The sequence below is a fragment of the Mus pahari genome, chromosome 4 (assembly GCF_900095145.1).
Source record: "Mus pahari chromosome 4, PAHARI_EIJ_v1.1, whole genome shotgun sequence".
In the NCBI taxonomy this organism is placed as follows: domain Eukaryota; kingdom Metazoa; phylum Chordata; class Mammalia; order Rodentia; family Muridae; genus Mus; species Mus pahari.
The window spans coordinates 110,712,618-110,729,322 of record NC_034593.1 but is presented as its reverse complement, the minus strand read 5'-3'; the positions used below and the strand labels follow the sequence as shown (position 1 = coordinate 110,729,322).

Genomic DNA, 16,705 nt, shown 5'->3' with positions numbered 1-16,705 from the left:
TGTCCTGGAACTCACTCTGTAGACCAGGCTGGCCTCGAACTCAGAAATCTGCCTGCCTCTGCCTCCCAAGTGCTGGGATTAAAGGCATGCGCCACCACCACCCGGCTCACTTTGGTTTTAAGATTGTGACTTGGTATGGCTGGCCTTGAACCTCCTTTACTCAGCCTCCTATGCACTGGAGTTACAGAACAGGGTGCAGTGGGCAGATGGGAGGCAGAGGCAGGCAATCTCTGAGTCTCAGGACAACCAGAGCTATATAGTGAGAGACCCTGTCTCAAATCAAAAAAGCCAAAAGCTTAAAAAACAAAGGGCAATAATTTTCTAAGTCTGCTCTCCAAATACAGAAATAGATATGAGGCTTTGGCTTCCTCATGCCAAAGACCAAATTAGTTTTGTTGTGGTAGGTCTCATAAAAGTATAGTTACCAAATGTAACATACAAACTTACGTGTACTTAAAGAAAAACACACACATTACAAAATGTCAATTACCTCCTGAACTCAGAGTCAGCCAGTAGCTCTTCCACAATAGTCTTTTTCCTCTGTTTCTTGGGAATTCGTGAATGGTAGAAGTCGGCTGGATTATCAACGATGGTTCCAACCTAAAAAATAATTGAAGGAAATAAATCATGCAGTACCTGGATGTTAAGTTGTTCCACATTTCAATATAGATCTAAAGCTTTTTTGTAGAAAGGAACAGAAAGCACAACCTATTTTATACATGTATTAAAATTATGCCATTTTATAAAAGCAAAAATAAACCTGTTATTAGCCAGTACAATGGTACTACTGATATTTCCCTATTAGAGTGTACAGTAGGTCCAATTTTAAAAAAAAATTTATTTTATGTATGAGTACATTGTTGTCTTCAGACACACCAGAAGAGGGCATCAGATCCCATTACAAATTGTGAGCCACCATATGGTTGCTGGGAATTGAACTCGGGACCTCTGAGGCATCTCTCCAGCCCATAGGTCCAAATTTTATATACTTCAGTGCTAAACAGTAAATTCATGATGAATAGCACAATATAATATAAACTGTGCTTTCTAACTAAATGATGTACATATAAATTCTACATGCCTATTTGATCTTCGAGGTTATAAACACTGCCTGTCTGGAACCTGTTTTAATAACAGGTCTTCTTTAGTTCACTCAGCTGACTGCAGTTAAAGGATGATTACTATGGCCAGGCACTATGCTTAGGTGAGGGGAAACAAGGACTAAGGACCTAGTCTGTGCCAGTGGGTTCACAACCTTAAGGCAGAGCGACGTCACAGTACTAAAATCTAAAAATATTACAGTACAAATGACATACATGGAACAGAACACTATACATGGCTCTGAAGATACAGTGACCTGGTTTACTAAAGGAGTAAAGAATGACAAACATGACATTTTAATTTGGCTCTATATAGTTCTAACTTCACCAGGCCAACAAGGGAGAATAAAGTCAAGGAACGGCAGAGACTGAGTAATATAAACCCCATCTGTCTCCATTTTAAGGACCAGGCCTGATTTCAAAAAAGTCCATAAGGTGCCAGCTTCAGGAACTAGATCATAAGACACCAGCTCTAGGAACAGACCATAAATCCTCTCTCCCAAAGAACAGCCTGGGGGTAACCACAAGACTGGGGAAATAGCTTATCTCAGAATGGGCCATGTGTGCTGGACAGCCCTATTCAACACGTCTGAACGTTTGTGACATAGGAATGTAGACAACTGATTACCTGTTATTCCCCTAGCACCCACCAATGACATTCTAGATTACCTAATCCTTCTAGAGTTCCCCCAGTTCCCTATAAGAAGGCCTGTGTGCCTTTGTCTGGGGTCACCATTTTGGAGACTGGTTGACACCCCACCCCTGACCCCGCATGCTGGGTGTTTCTGCAGAATAAACGATCTTTATTTTTGCATACTATCGGAGTCTGGGGTCTTCCTTCAGTGATTTTGGACCCTTACAGCACAAGCTCTGAGACAGCTAAGTACTCAGTGTGGTGAAGGTTGTGAGGGCTTGATAACAGAGTTGGCAACTAGTTTGGGTGCAGATTATGACAGTCAAAAGGAAGTGAAATGGAATACCCCAAAAGTCACTAAGAATTACTCAGTTTCTCAGAAGTACAGTCTGACAACAAATATTTAAGTAAATTACAGAATACGGACTAGCTACAATGAAGCCAGAGGAAGACACTTAACTTAAATAACCCAGGTGAGCAGAAGAGAGTTGAGAAGAGTGGAAACATGAACTTGCTCGCCCATCAGGAGACACCAACAAGCAATGTTTGAACACCTCTCTACCTTGCAAAGGAAACGGCAAAAGAACTTCCTCTCTGCATCTTGAGTGAACTTTTGCTCTTAGGTTAGTACTGTCCATACATCAGGACACAAAGGCTCCGCGAATCAAACAGAGCTACCCCTGATCCCAGCTGCCATGTTTAAGGTTGCCTCTTTGTATCGAGGACCCATAATAAAATGGTGGCTATCTGAGTTGTGTTCTAGACAGTACAGAGCCCAAGAGACACTGAGCTCAGGCTTGGTATACATGTGCAAATCCTTCCTTATTTTAATAGTAAACACAGCATTGCTAAGCTCCTCTCCACAGATCATAACCACTATTAAGTATCATACCTGGAAGTACTTAGGGAAACCATCTCTGTCATTTTTCTTGTAAAACCTTTTGGGGTCCATGCCTGCTCTCATCTTTAATGCTCTGAGGTCATTTTTCAGTTCATCTGTCAGTTCTGGGGCTTTCATGCCAAACCAACCATTACCGGCTGTTTTTTGTCGCTCTTTCTGAAAAACAAGTATTTTTAAAAAAATTAAGAAAATTAAAATGTATTTTTCTGTATGTGTCCATGCACTGTGCGCAGGTACCTGTGGAGAGGAAAAGCGTGTTGGATGTCCTGAGCTGGAGTTATAGGCAGTTATGAGATGTACGAGGACCACAAGCTGATCCTCTGTGAGAGCAGCAAGTGTTCCTGACCATGGAGCCAGCTCCCCAAATGAACACTCTTTTTTTTTTTTTTTTTTTTTTTTTTTTTTTTTTTTTTTTTTTTTTTTTTTTTTTTTGGTTTTTCGAGACAGGGTTTCTCTGTGTAGCTCTGGCTGTCCTGGAACTCACTTTGTAGACCAGGCTGGCCTCGAACTCAGAAATCCGCCTGCCTCTCGAGTGCTGGCCAAATGAACACTTTTAACGTTGTAAGAGTATAGAGACTAATTCCCCCTTAGGCACACTGCCTGCTATGTTATAAGGGAACCTTCCCTAAAATCATAAAACAGAAAATTATGTGAATTACTCAGGTGTAGTAGAGTATACCTGTGACCTCAATACTTGGGACAGATTGAGGTCAGATGATTTTGAATTCAAGATAGCAACCTGGGCTACCCTTTCAGCATCTGGGTAGGGAGAATTTTCAAGGGCTGGGAATGTACCTCAGTTGGTAGAGTTCTTACTCAGGGTTAATCTTTAGCACTGCATGAACTAGGCATGGTAACATACCCCTGTGTCTTAGTCAGGGTTTCTATTCCTGCACAAACATGACCAAGAAGCAAGTTGGGGAGGAAAGGGTTTATTCTGCTTACATTTTCCACATTGCTGTTCATCACTGAAGGAACTCAGGACTGGAACTCAAGCAGGTCAGAAAGCAGGAGCTGATGCAGAGGCCATGGAGGAATGTTACTTACTGGCTTGCTTCCCCTGGCTTGCTCAGCCTGCTCTCTTATAGAACCCAAGACTACCAGCGCAGAGATGGCACCACCCACAAGGGAACCTCCCCCCTTGATCACTAATTAAGAAAATGCCTTACAGCTGGATCTCATGGAGGCATTTCCCCAACTGAAGCTCCTTTCTCTGTGGTAACTCTAGCTGTGTCAAGTTGACACAAAACTAGCCACTATACCCTGTAATCCCAATAGCCAACCTAGGATATGTGAGACACTGTCTCAAACAGACAAAACAAAACCCAAAACCCAACTTTACAGTAAGCATTAACCCCCAAAATATATTAAAAAAAAAAGTTGTTAAACCAAACCAAACCAAAACAAAACATTTTTTGGCCTAGCATCAGTTTCATAAACGAAGGGTCCCTGGATGCAGGGAAAGGAACACACAGCTTCCACTTTGTCTAAAAGAGCTAATACAAGAAGAAATGTATAAAATCATTTTAGGAGCTGGCATATAAGCACTTTTTAAAAATTCAGTTACTTAAGTCTTAAGGGTCTTAGAAACTACTTAACTCTCAAGTCCAGAACTTTATATTATGTCCAAAACAAAACTGTTACTCTTTTGAAAACTCTACCTAACGTTTTTTCATTCATCCAAAATGCAGTGCCTGCCACGTGCCAGTGTGCACTGTATCAGCACCTTTTGTACGTTTATTAGTTCAAATATTAAAACAACAGTTTGCTTCCATTCCCCCATGTGCCAGACCAAGTGGATCAGAGCTTTAAGGTGGCCATATTAATTCTATGCAATAGAGCTCCTAGCCTACAGTAATGTATTTAAAAGCCAAATGATATGGATGGTAACCCTGGATGCTGGAGGTCACTCTTTAAGGTATGTTTTCAAAGCTCTATGTGGGGCTCAAATACACAGCTCAGTGAGTGACAGGGCACATACTTACAATATGTGCAAGACTTCAGGGTTCACTCCCAAACACAAACAAAAAACTGTATTTATATGTGCCACTTGGCTGCAAAGACATAAAAAGCCACATTAAACATGCTGCTGGAACCACATTTTATGGCCCTTAGTACCTAAGAACTTTGGCCCAACCTATAATAGACCAATCCATAGATAAAGCTTAAATGTACAATTGCAGTATTACACAACCTGAAAATACAAAGACAAAGCACATATAAGCAATGTGAAGTCCCAACTCACCCTGCGCTGCTTCTGAAGTTGACGCTTTGACTCACTATATGGTGGGACACAAGATTTTTTTTCAAAATCAGGTGTAATGACAGCTTTCTGCAGAAGCTATGAAAATACAAAATAAATATTATTCTCTTCCCTCCCCATTTAAACTTAGGCTTCTCCTATAAAAGAGGCTGTTTGCCCTCTCCTTGCTCTCTTGCCCCTCTCTCCCCTTCTCTTCCCATTCCCTTCCCCTCTCTTCACGTGGTCATGGTCTGTCTCTACTTCTCTACTCTCTCCTCTCTGCCTCTACTACCCTCTTAACTCCCCTCCCCAAGCCCTAAATAAACTCTATTCTATGCTGAAAAGGGGGGGGGGGGAGGGAGGGAGTTGTTCTTGATCCCTGGAACCTACAGGGTGGGGACACCTGGCTCCTGCATGTTGCCATCTGACCTATACCACAGCACAAATGTGCCCACATATACACACAAAATTTAAAAAAAAAAAAAAAAGATTTAAAAAAATACAAGGGCTGGAGAGATGGCTCAGTGGTTAAGAGCACTGACTGCTGCTTTTCTAGAGGTCCCCAGTTCAATTCCAAGCAACCACATGGTGGCTCACAACCATCTGTAAAGGGGATCTGATGCCCTCTTCTGATGTGTCTGAAGACAGCAACAGTGTACCCACATACATGAAATAATCTTTAAAAAAACAAAAAACAAAAAAATAAGAAAATGGGACTCCTGGAATTAAGTGGTAGATGAAAAAGGAAATAATGCTGATCTTAAATTAATTTTAAGTAGCATCTTTATAGATAAAACTATTCATACAAAGATGGAAAAAGTGCAGAAGATGTCGGTCTGGCACGGCCTAAGAACAGAATGACATGGTTTGTACCCCAAAACAGGGCCAGCAGGCGTGGGCCTCCATGAATGTAGATGGGCATAAGGCTTGTTTGTATAAGGCACATTTATGGTGCTCCTTCAAGGAATGACCTGTTACTGTTAACGACTCCGTGACAATCAGAATCCAGGAGGTGAAGGTGTGGCTAAAGTCTCAGCAAATGGTAAATGCTGGGCCCTTCAGGTAAGGCTGTGGAAAAGAACTCTAAAACCATGAGTTCGAAATATATAATTTCTAAACTACACAAAGTGTATTATGATACAAAAGGATGCAATTATGAATTATGAGGGGCTTCATGAATCTAAAGGAACAAAGTCAGCTGCACAGGGAGGCAACTTCTCAGAAAGATACTAAGAAAGTGAATAAAGGGATTTAGGGAGTGGTGATCACAGGAGGCCCCGTCCAGCTAAGGTTTTTTTTTTGTTTGTCTGTTTATGCTTATAAAGGCAGATAGATTCCTGAGTTCCAGGGAGCAAGCAAGGTTAGGACTAGGTGTGGTGAAAATGGTAATTTCAGGATGGGACCCCAGTCAGCTAGCTTATCTTTGGTGCTTAACAGAGGCAGGCAGATCTCTGAATTCTTTTTAAAAGGAAATGAGTACTTGTAGTTTCCTAAGAATTAAGGTGCAGCAGTTACACCCTGAATGCTGATTCATAGGATAATCAAAAGGAGACCTAGAGTAAATGACTGAATTGATATGTAAAATAAAAAAACTGGGTTTATGATCTGCAAGATCATAGAGGTGAGCTAGTCAGAAAATTTTTTAGAGTATCAAGAAAGAACTGCTTGGAGAACTGTCTGAATAGAGAAATAGCAAGAGAAAGCTGTCTAGAGAGAGATGGCTGGAGATCTCCAGAGAGAGATCTTAGAGAAAGTAGTCTGGAAAGCAGAACATTGGCTGCCAGCATGGACCCACAATTTGACTTTGAGTCATTTGTTTTCGATACTCCCAGACACCCCTTCTCTCAGAACCCCTCTCCAAGACAAGGCTGGTCCTTGGCAAGAAAACACCAATGTAGTTTTACCTTAGGAAAAGTAGTCATTTCCCAAGAACTGAAGCTGGGACAGTTCATATAGCTTACCTCATTTTTCCTTTTCTCCTCGATCTGGGTTAGAGTTTTCTTGTGAGGCTGCAGTTTGTCTACATTGAAATTAATATATAAACCATCCAACTTCAGTCCAGTGTCTATGCTGCTACTTGTCAATTTCAGACTAAAAGAGAAAAGATCACTTAGATGAATTAAGACAAAATAGAAACAAGATTGCATGTTAAAATCTTATCTTTATAATGCAGTTACTCAAACACTGATTAAAGGTTTATCTCTCTTTTTTTGTTTGTTTTTTGTTGTTCTTTTTTTTCCGAGACAGGGTTTCTCTGTATAGCCCTGGCTGTCTTGGAACTCACTTTGCAGACCAGGCTGGCCTCGAACTTCACCTGCCTCTGGGATCAAAGGCGTGCGCCCGGCTAAAGGTTTATCTCATACATTCATTCAGAAGAGTCTGGGATAAATAATGAATCAGCACTGCCAGAGAAGACATCCAGAGTCCCAAGATTCTCTTAAGATGATTAAGCATGTAACACACCCACAGATTTCATCTTGCAGGTTGTCCTCTAACAACAATAAACAACCTCAGAGACAGGACATCTTTTTTGTTTGCTTTCCAAGACAGGGTTTGGTGTGTGCCACCACTATAGGGCACCTATTAAGACAGTCTTATATGGCTGCCTACATTTCTAGTGGCTAATGCCAAACAAGGCCTAATCCAGGAATATCAAGTTTTAAACAGGACAACTACTAAAGAAAAAGTCTCAAACATCAGAGCTTTCAACAAAAAAATGGAGGGGATTACAGGTGACTATTTTCTTCATACTTTTCCCTATTTCTCAATTCTTCTACAATTAATATAAAAAGTTATGTTCCTGTTTTGTTTTTACCCTTTTGTACATGAATGTGTGTGTGTTTACATGTGTGTGTGTAGTGTGCATGCACATACGTGCATCAAAGTTCAACTCTGAGTATCTTCCCTGATCATCTCCTTTCTAAATTTAGGCAGGGTCTCTGACTTGAACCCAGAGCTCACACACTCAGGAAGTCTAACTAGTTGGCTTGCTTGGAGGTCCCATTTCTTCTACCTCTGAGGCACTGACATTATAGGCAGGCCATCATTAGTGATCTGTCATTTTCATGACTGCTGGGGATTTGAATCCATTCTTCATACTTGCATGGCTAACTTCTAAGCCATTTCCCCCACTCCCACAGATGATCTTTAACAGATTACCAAAAGAACATTTTAGCTATCACTGGTGAAAAAAATAAAAGTGCACCTGACAGATGTATCAAAACTGACTTGTAAATGGACGAATAAAGCTGTTCCCAGAACAGGGACAGGCTTATTATCTCCCTATAAGTTTTAGGTCACAGAAGTCCTTGAGACTCCACAAAACGACACAGGCTATTACTGCCATGACTCTTGGTTGCCCACCAAGAACAAGATGTTCAGACTCTACTGCTTAAGGGTATTGCAGGCTTTCATTGCAAGCCACTGAAGTCAATCAAGCTGGAAACATCTTTCCTGCTGTAAATGTTTAGTGGCAGAAGGTGCTCTGCAGGCAGCCCGGAAAGAAAAGCCGGGAAGAAAAGCCATCAGTGGTCTCACTCAACCGTGGACCTACACGCTGTACGAATGACTTGTCAGAGAAGCTGTGCCTGTTCGTGTACTGTTCACTGGGGTAACCATCGCTTTCTAACTGGGTTTGAGGCCCACTTATGAAACTCATCCCTGGTACGAGAAAGACTGTCAGAAGCCTGTGGCTGGTGAGCAACCCGAGTGGCGAGTTTACTATTTTTACTAGATATGCTGAACCCATTAAAAATACTTTCTAAATGTCTAAGTTTATACTCAGATATGGTGAGACATGCCACCTCCCCTTTTTTTGGCAGTGGGTAACAGTTACTAAGACTGTCAAATCTGGTCAAAGAGCTGAGTATAATTTTCTCAAAATGGTCATTTCTAAATGGGACATTTATGTCACTTCTGCTTCCAGAAGAGGGGGCAGTGAGAATGTAAAAGCGGGAGAAAGGAAGAGGAGCAGTGACATGGAATACTGTCTTCTGCGTATGACACAGTAGATTGCACACAGAACTCATAGCAGCTGTTGATTATCTGCACAAGACTGGAACAGTCTGTATTTTGGATTTTTTGTTTTTAAACTTTCTGTTGATTCTTTGTGAGTTTCGTATCAGGTACAGGGAGATGAGTGGGATTGAGGTGCATGTGAAACTCACCAGTTCGAATTTTGTAATGGAAATGTCCATCATGAGGCCCCGCCTTTCCCTGAGGACCAATAGGTAGTCAGTGATGACTGGGAGGGAGAGACATTTTCTTCAGTGGTAAAGCACTAGTTAGTAAGCTTCTCGTGAGCTTCTAAATAACCCCTGATCCACAGTCCCATAAGCATTAAACTCACTGGGTCACTCATGTCCCCGGAAGACATGGAAAGCAGAAAGAGGGCTAGCTGGGGAAGGGAGCATCAGTGGGATGAGTCTGAGGGGCACTTAACCTCTATACGATACACACACATATGAGAACACTAAATGGGACACTACAACGATATGTGCTATAAACATTACTTTGGAGGCTGAGGGAAGGGCGCGCTTGCCATGCTGCGCCACAGCTATGCTTCTCAGCCAATGGCCTCCCCAGTTTCCTTTCAGAGGCGGTACTTACAGCTTAGACTTGGTGTTATTGAGCAAGTCTTCCTCATCACTAGACTCATCCTTATTCTCATCACTGTCTGATGAGTCTTCTTCACTATTTTCCTCCTCTTTCTCCTCTTCCTCTTTTTCTTCCTCAATGGCAGCTTCACTTGGAGCCTTGTCTTCTAGGTAAAAGGTTTTGTCAGCACTCACGCCAGGAGTTTTGTCTATTACAAACAGTGCACCGTCACACTCGGCATCTTCCAGGTCCTCAGCTAATGCCTCCTTTTGGCCACTGTTTTCAACATCACTCAAAGTGTCCCTTTCATTCTCACTGCTGTCAGACTGTTGGCTTTCATCACTGCTAAGAAATAATATGACAGGACTATCTGTATCCTGAGACACACTGAGTTCAGCCTTGCATGGTTTGGTATCACATTCAAGACAGATACCACATTGGCTGCTCTTGTCCTCACTGACACCTGCACTTGTGGGCTCATCATTGCTGTCACCACCATCATTGAGCTGTGCCAAGTCACTCTTTTTTACGCTGCCCCCTCTCTCATCATTCCATCTTTCTAAGTTCACAATTGCAAACTTGTGCTCTAATGATTTCATCAGAGCCTTCCGATCTGGACTTGAAAGCTGGAATGTGGGTTTTTTATTTGGGGTGCCTGAATGATTCTGAGACACTGACTGCTGAAGGCTGGTGTCTTGAGCTTCAGAAAGACTTAGCTGGGAATCTATCTCATTAATTACTTTTTCCTCTGTTATTTTGGGGTCCTCTTCATCCAGTCTCTTACAATTCTCCTTTCTGACTTCTGTAAGAGACACAACATTGGCTTGTTTTTCCTCTTGAATATGCAAATTTTGATGGTTTTGGGCAGTCAGTTTTTCCCCTGAATTTCTGCGGATGGAATCATCAAAGTCATTGTTACAAGTTTCACTCTCAGAAATATTTGGCATATTTCTCTGAGAAAGTGGTCTTGTTGATAACTGAGAGGCCTGCGTAGCATCTGAGTCCTCTGAATACACAGACATACCCACAATTTGCTTCTTATTTCCTGGTGTAATCTTAGTATCTTTTTTCTCATCTGGGAACTGTAATTTCTTCTTCACATTCCTGGCTGTTCTCCTCGGTGCGATCTCTGACGATAAAGTGCCTGAGCAGGCCCACTCAGCGTCAGGTACAGTTCTGGACTGTGAGTCTTGGCTTGAATCTCTTTGAGATTTAGCCTGATTTCTGCTGCTGCTTTCTGTGGAAGGTATAACCATCGAAACCCCTGAAGCATGAGACTCTGCTTCAGAAACAACTCCTTCATCAACAGATTCATGTTGAGGGGCTACTTTCTGCCTTTTCCTAACAGTGGACTTTGGGGTGGGCACAATTACGACCCGCCGTTTCCTGGTTACTCTTACAATGGGCTCTTCGACTTGTAACACAGAAGAAATCCCAGAAGCGTGAGACTCCGTTTCAGAAGCGTCTCCATCAGAAATGAGCACAATGATCTCCGCTGGGCCTGTAGTTCTGCTGTTGCTGTTTGAGCTCTGTTTCTCAGCAGACTGCGATTCAGCCTTGTTGCCATCAGATCCTGATTCTTTTTTGCTTTCTAGATGTGTCCCAATTCTCCGAGGAACAGACCTCTGAAAACCAAAACAAACACAATATAGTTTAGATAGGCCAGGGACAAAGGTAATGGTGGCGTGGCCCAAGGAACGAAACTCAAGAAGGTACAAAACGAAGACAAACTCACGATAAAGTATTTCCTTTACTTGCGTCATCCTAGGCTTCAGAAAGTAGAACTAAAAAGAGAACTTTCTCTACTTGAAGAAAGGGAGGATTTTAAATCATTTATAGAAACTCAGGGAGCCGGGGAGTTGAGTACTGAGCACGTGTTTAGGAGAGTGTAAGGTAATCCGATACTTACCCGGATTTCTACAATCAGGAAAGGGCTGCTTTACAGCCCTTACCACACAACCTAAAGAGCACAGCACAGAAGGCAACCGGAGGCCCTGAGCGACGCCACCGCCGCCCTTCAGTGGCCGGCGGGGTCAGTGCTCGGCCATGCCAGTCTCTCCACGTGAAAACGATGCTCCTCCCATCCCCCACACCAGGCTTGGTCGAGGTGGCTGGAATTGACGCTCCCCGGTACTGTCCCAACAGTAGCCTCGCCTGCGCAAGGCACGCTACCGAAACTCCCGTGGGAGCCCGGACAGACCCCCCGGGCCCGACCCAGCAGGCGCAGCCCCACGCGCGCACGGCTCGGTTCCTCGTCGCTCTCCTCCGCCCCGCGGAGCCGCTCGGCCTAGCGACGAGGAGACCCGGAGAACCTGGGACCCAGCTCACCTTCTGCTGGGAGCTTTCTTGGAGCCTGGTCCGGGAGAGTCCGGACCTGGTGACCACCATCTTTCCGACTCCGGACTCCCGGCAGCCAGCGCGGCTCCCTCTGTTCCGACGCTTCGGAAGTGCGTGCGTCGGAACAGGAACTCGCTTAGGATTCCCCGCGGAAACCGCGGCTCGGGAGAATCGTTCCTTCCCCGGCTCTACTGCAGTTCTGGCCGGACGGCTCCGCCATCGGACTAGTGCAGGTCAGCCGGGGGGCGGAGCCGCTCCGCCTCCCGTTCCCAGCGTCATTTACTCTGCTTTCCATCCGTCCCCCTCTGTGCAGTAATTGTGAGATCTTTGGCGTGAGTCTTTACTGAAGCCAAAGGAGACTTTATTTAGTCCTTTTAGAAAACAGTATTTTAATGAGAATTTTAATAACTTAATAAATGAGACTTCGATATTTGATTGTATTACAACGATGTATATTAAATGCACCCAAGTTCTCGGAGAATAATTAGAAAGCTGTGGGATTTAACTAAAATGTCTCGGGATTTGAAGTACGCCTTTTTTTTTTTTTTTTTTTTTTTTTTAAAGGGTGAAATTGTGAAGGAGAGGGATTAAAGTTTTTTGTTTTTTTGTTTTTTTTTTTTTTTTACAAAGGAAGAGACTGGCCAGAATCAAAAGCGTTTTAGGATTTTTGTTTTGAGACAAGATCTCTACATAGCCCTGGCTGTTCTAGAACTCACTATTTAGACCAGCCTGATCCCGAACTCACAGATACCCATCTGCCTCCCAAGTTGGGAGTGTTGGGATCCATGGGCCACCGCACCTGGCTGAGGCGTTTTAGTTTTAGTTTTGTTGGATGAAAGATGAAGAACTGGAATATGTTGAAAGACTACAAAGGGATTGAGGAGGGGGTAAAGGAATTAGTGTTGGAAGCAAGAAAAAAAAAATGGTTCATTTTCCTTCACTTTTTAACACTAAGTTATTTTCCCTAAAAACCTATCTTTCCGTGGATACATTACTTCTGTATTAAGTAGCTCTTCTGTGCTCTCCTTGGAGCCAGGTATATGTAGTAACCACGTTTTGATTCTCAGAGGTTGTTCTAAAGCACTAGACTCATGCTCGCTTAGTAAGGGTTTTCTGGTTTTTGGTTTTGTTTTCCTGGAAAATTGTGGTCTCTGGTTTCCACACAGCCATTGTGTGCCATGAGGAAACAGCCTATCTTTAGGAGTGACATAAAAGTGAAGAACAAGAAAACGAGTTCCTGCTTATTTGTGGAACTTGAAGACAAGAATCTTCAAGCTCTCGACAGGATGGGCTTAGTGAAAAACCCTACGACAAGTGCGGGCTGTTACTTCTCAGTTTAGGCTTTAAAGGGTTCTATCTTGTTCTTTCTGGGGGGGGGGGGGCGGGTCACTGCACAGTGAGAACTATTTCTGGCCAAAATAGCCAGTGAGAGACTGAGGTCTTTAGTCTGAAGATTTGTCTAGGGCAGGATGTCTAGGGGTGGAATAATATCATATGCTAAATGTACACTTGACCTTACAAGAAATGCCAAAGCTAGGCATGGTAGTACATGGCTTGCAACCTCAGTACTTGTAATGCTTAGACAGGAGGACCCAAGCCAGTCTGAGCTATGTAACTGGATTGTGTCTCAAACGAACAATAAAAGAAATGCCTGGGTAATTTCCATAGAGATAGTTCCAGTCTCACTATCAGAGAGTTACATCTGCAACATGTTCTCATTAACACTTGCTGCTGCCAGTCTTTACATTCTTCACTAGAGACATCTCACTATAGTTTAACCTGCATTTCCCTGATAATAATAATGTTGAACATCTTTTAATAGTCTTCTTGGTTACCCAGGAATTTTGTTTTCATTTATTTATTTATTTTTTTGAGAAAAGGCTGTACTGATCTTTCATGTATTTTTATTAGTCATTCTTACTAAATTGTAAGATCTCTACATATTCTGAATATAAGACCTTATCAGATAGAGTCTCTAAATATTTTTACCTATTCTGGGAATTGTCTTTTCATTATCTTCACAGTATCTTTTGAAGCACAAATTCAGAAAATTTTGTCCAGTTTTTTATGTTTCAAATATTTGCAAGTTTTTTGTTTTTGTATTTTCTTTTTAAAAGCCAAATAGCAGGGTGGTGGTGCATACCTTTAGTCCCAGTGATTGAGAGGCAGAGGCAGGTGATCTCTGGGTTCAAGGCCAGCTTAGTCTACATAGTGAGTTCTAGGATAGCAAGGGCTGCACAGAGAAACTCTGTCTCAATCTACACGCAAACAAAAGAAGTCACGGAAACAGTTTTAAGTTCATTTGTGTTCATCAGCATATTATTTTGGAATGAATGTTTTTGTGAGGAAGCTTTAAAGCTTTCATTTCCTTGCTTTGTTATGATGCCACTGACACTAAAATAAACAGAAAATGTTAATTAAAAAAAAAACTAGAGAGAGGACAAATTGCTGCTAGGAAGAAAAATCCAGATGTTCATCTGCAAGAACATCCATTCTCTGGGGGTAGTCGGAGCACTCTCTTAAGGTGCGTAGAGCCGGGCGGGGTGGCGCGCGCCTTTAATCCCAGCACGCGGGAGGCGGAGGCAGGCGGAGTTCTGAGTTCGAGGCCAGCCTGGTCTACAGAGTGAGTTCCAGGAGAGCCAGGGCTACACAGAGAAACCCTGTCTTGGAAAAAAACAAAGACAAGCAAACAAACAAAAAGATGCTGAGGAAAACTACTTGGGAGTTATGTAAACGATCATTTGAGCGTGGGTTATGTATGTAACTCAGAAGGAAAGTGTCTGCCTTGCAATTGCAGGACCCAGGGTTCAATCTCCAGCACCATTACAAAGAAATACTGAATATGAAATACATTTACAGACAAGCAGAACCTACAAAGGTTACTGCATGTGCTAGTTAGCTGTCTGATACTTACTTAGGCTGGTAGTTCAAAGGTTGTGTGTAGTCCCTGCCACTTCCCTCTGTCCCTTTAGGCTGATGGCAAAGCAAAAACATGGAGTATGTGACAGGAGAGCTGGTCACCACATGGAAGATGAGATGCATACAGGGAAAAGGAGCCAGGGCCCCTACCGCTCTTCAAGAATTCCAATGACCTTACTTCTACTAGGTTCCACTTCTTCAAATTTCTACCACATCCCCACAACACCATCAGCTGAGGACCAAGTCTCCAATACATGACCCTTTGTGGGGCAGTGAAGGTCCAAACTACTCCCAAAATGTTGGTGAAAAAAATTACTAGGGTTATAAGGGGAAAGGTCAATTTAATGAGCACAGTGCAAGAATCAGGATTGAGCAAAGAAGGGGAAAAGAGCTCACAGTAATAATTAAGATATGAACCATCTTAAAATAATGGGAGGTGAGCACACGCCCCCCCCCCACACACACGACATACATGCTATCAAAACACATTTTAATTTTCTGGCAATGGATAGACAACCATATCCTAACTTTGGGGGTGGGGGTGTTGGCAAGCTTTAGTCTCTTCTACATTACTTTTCCAACCTTACCCAACAGACCATCGAGTCTTTTGTATGTATAACTGTGTTCATGGACTTGTACACCCATACATGCATGCACAGACCAGAGGTCTTCACTGGCTATACTTCCCTAATACATGCTGCCACCTTATTTTTGAGATAGAATCTCAGTGAAGCGGGAGCTTGCTGCCTGGCAGGGCTGCCTGCTTCCCACAGCTGGGAAGGAGCACTTCCCTGCCCCACTGCCATGGCTTTATGTGGCTGCTGAGGATCCGTCCAAATGCTTGTGTGGGAGGTGTCCGTGCTTCATTGTACTGACTTGCTTACAGAGAAGCTTCTCATCACTTGATAAAATGTTTACCAATCAGGCAGAAAGGAATCTCTACCCTCAATGCTCAGCAGACCTTGTCCCAACCTGACTCTAGAAGTTGATCCTTTTGAAAATCTTGTTCTTACCCTCTTCCACAGTCCCCCCAACCTGTTCCCTCACTTCTACCATCAACCAAGAGAGCTTTTTCTGCTCTTCATGCCCTGCTCTGTTCCCTGTGAATATACTGTAAACTTTAAGATTTATGTATGTATATGAGTACAATGTAGTTATACAAATGGTTGTAAGCCATCATGTGGAATTGAACTCAGAACCTCTGCTTGCTCTGGCCCACACACATCCACATGCTGTGTGTGCCCTCCTCCCAGCCTTGAGCAGGCTGCTCAGGGCTGGTGTGCCACAGTTGCTAGCCCACCTAGGGTGGCGTCTTCTGACCTAGGTAAAGTCTATTGTCCTGCCACATCTGGGGTTTCCTCCAAGACACCACTACCTGCTGAGAGGCTGAACCTGTTTTCCTGACAAGATCCTGACAAAGCAACAAGATACTGGCATGGTAGGGAATGGGTCCCGTCCCTCCCCCCTTTATAACCTCTGACTCCTAAGTAAACATTGGCTTTGATCAGAACTTTGTCTTGGCTCATTATTTTTCTCACAGCCTTTCTTATCCAACCCTATCCTTCCTTTCAGAAACCCAGTAACCTGTGGCCACTGGTGGCTACACTTGTATATTGCGGACACAATAATTGAAGATTTATTTATTATTATATGTAAGTTCACTGTAGCTGTCTTCAGACACCAGAAGAGGGCGTCAGATCTCATTACAGATGGTTGTGAGCCACCATGTGGTTGTTGGGATTGGAACTTGGGACCTTTGGAAGAGCAGTCAGTGTTCTTAACCGCTGAGCCAATATTGTTCGTGTGCCCATCTTGTGTAACACACAGCACACTGCTGAGTGAATGAATAGCTTTATGGCTTCATTATTTTTCAAATAACTCATTTATTTTCAGATCACAGTGTTTGAATTTAAATGGTTCAAAACCACTGTGATGCTTTTAGGATGTTCCCATTATTCAAACAACCCAAATTAAAA

The 16,705-nt window shown here is 43.0% G+C and overlaps 1 protein-coding gene across 1 annotated transcript; it reads right to left on the bottom strand.

Moving 5' to 3' along the window:
- Positions 1-438: 438 nt before the first annotated feature.
- Dnttip2 (deoxynucleotidyltransferase terminal interacting protein 2) lies at positions 439-11,911 on the bottom strand. Its single transcript, XM_029538134.1, has 6 exons — positions 11,802-11,911; positions 9,486-11,098; positions 6,839-6,968; positions 4,881-4,976; positions 2,627-2,791; positions 439-600 (listed from the first exon to the last, which is right to left on the bottom strand). The coding sequence occupies exons 1-6, from the start codon at positions 11,859-11,861 to the stop codon at positions 487-489; spliced, it is 2,178 nt and encodes a 725-aa protein (XP_029393994.1). The 5' UTR covers positions 11,862-11,911; the 3' UTR covers positions 439-486.
- Between the last annotated feature and the right edge of the window lie 4,794 nt (positions 11,912-16,705).

Excerpts from the sequence above, each read along its gene's own strand:
- Dnttip2 (XM_029538134.1), bottom strand. The coding sequence starts at position 11,861 with ATGGTGGTCACCAGGTCCGGACTCTCCCGGACCAGGCTCCAAGAAAGC. Across the intron at positions 11,099-11,801 it reads AAGAAAGCTCCCAGCAGAAG|AGGTCTGTTCCTCGGAGAAT; the intron begins GTGAGCTGGGTC and ends TTTGGTTTTCAG. Across the intron at positions 2,792-4,880 it reads AACTTCAGAAGCAGCGCAGG|AAAGAGCGACAAAAAACAGC; the intron begins GTGAGTTGGGAC and ends CTTGTTTTTCAG.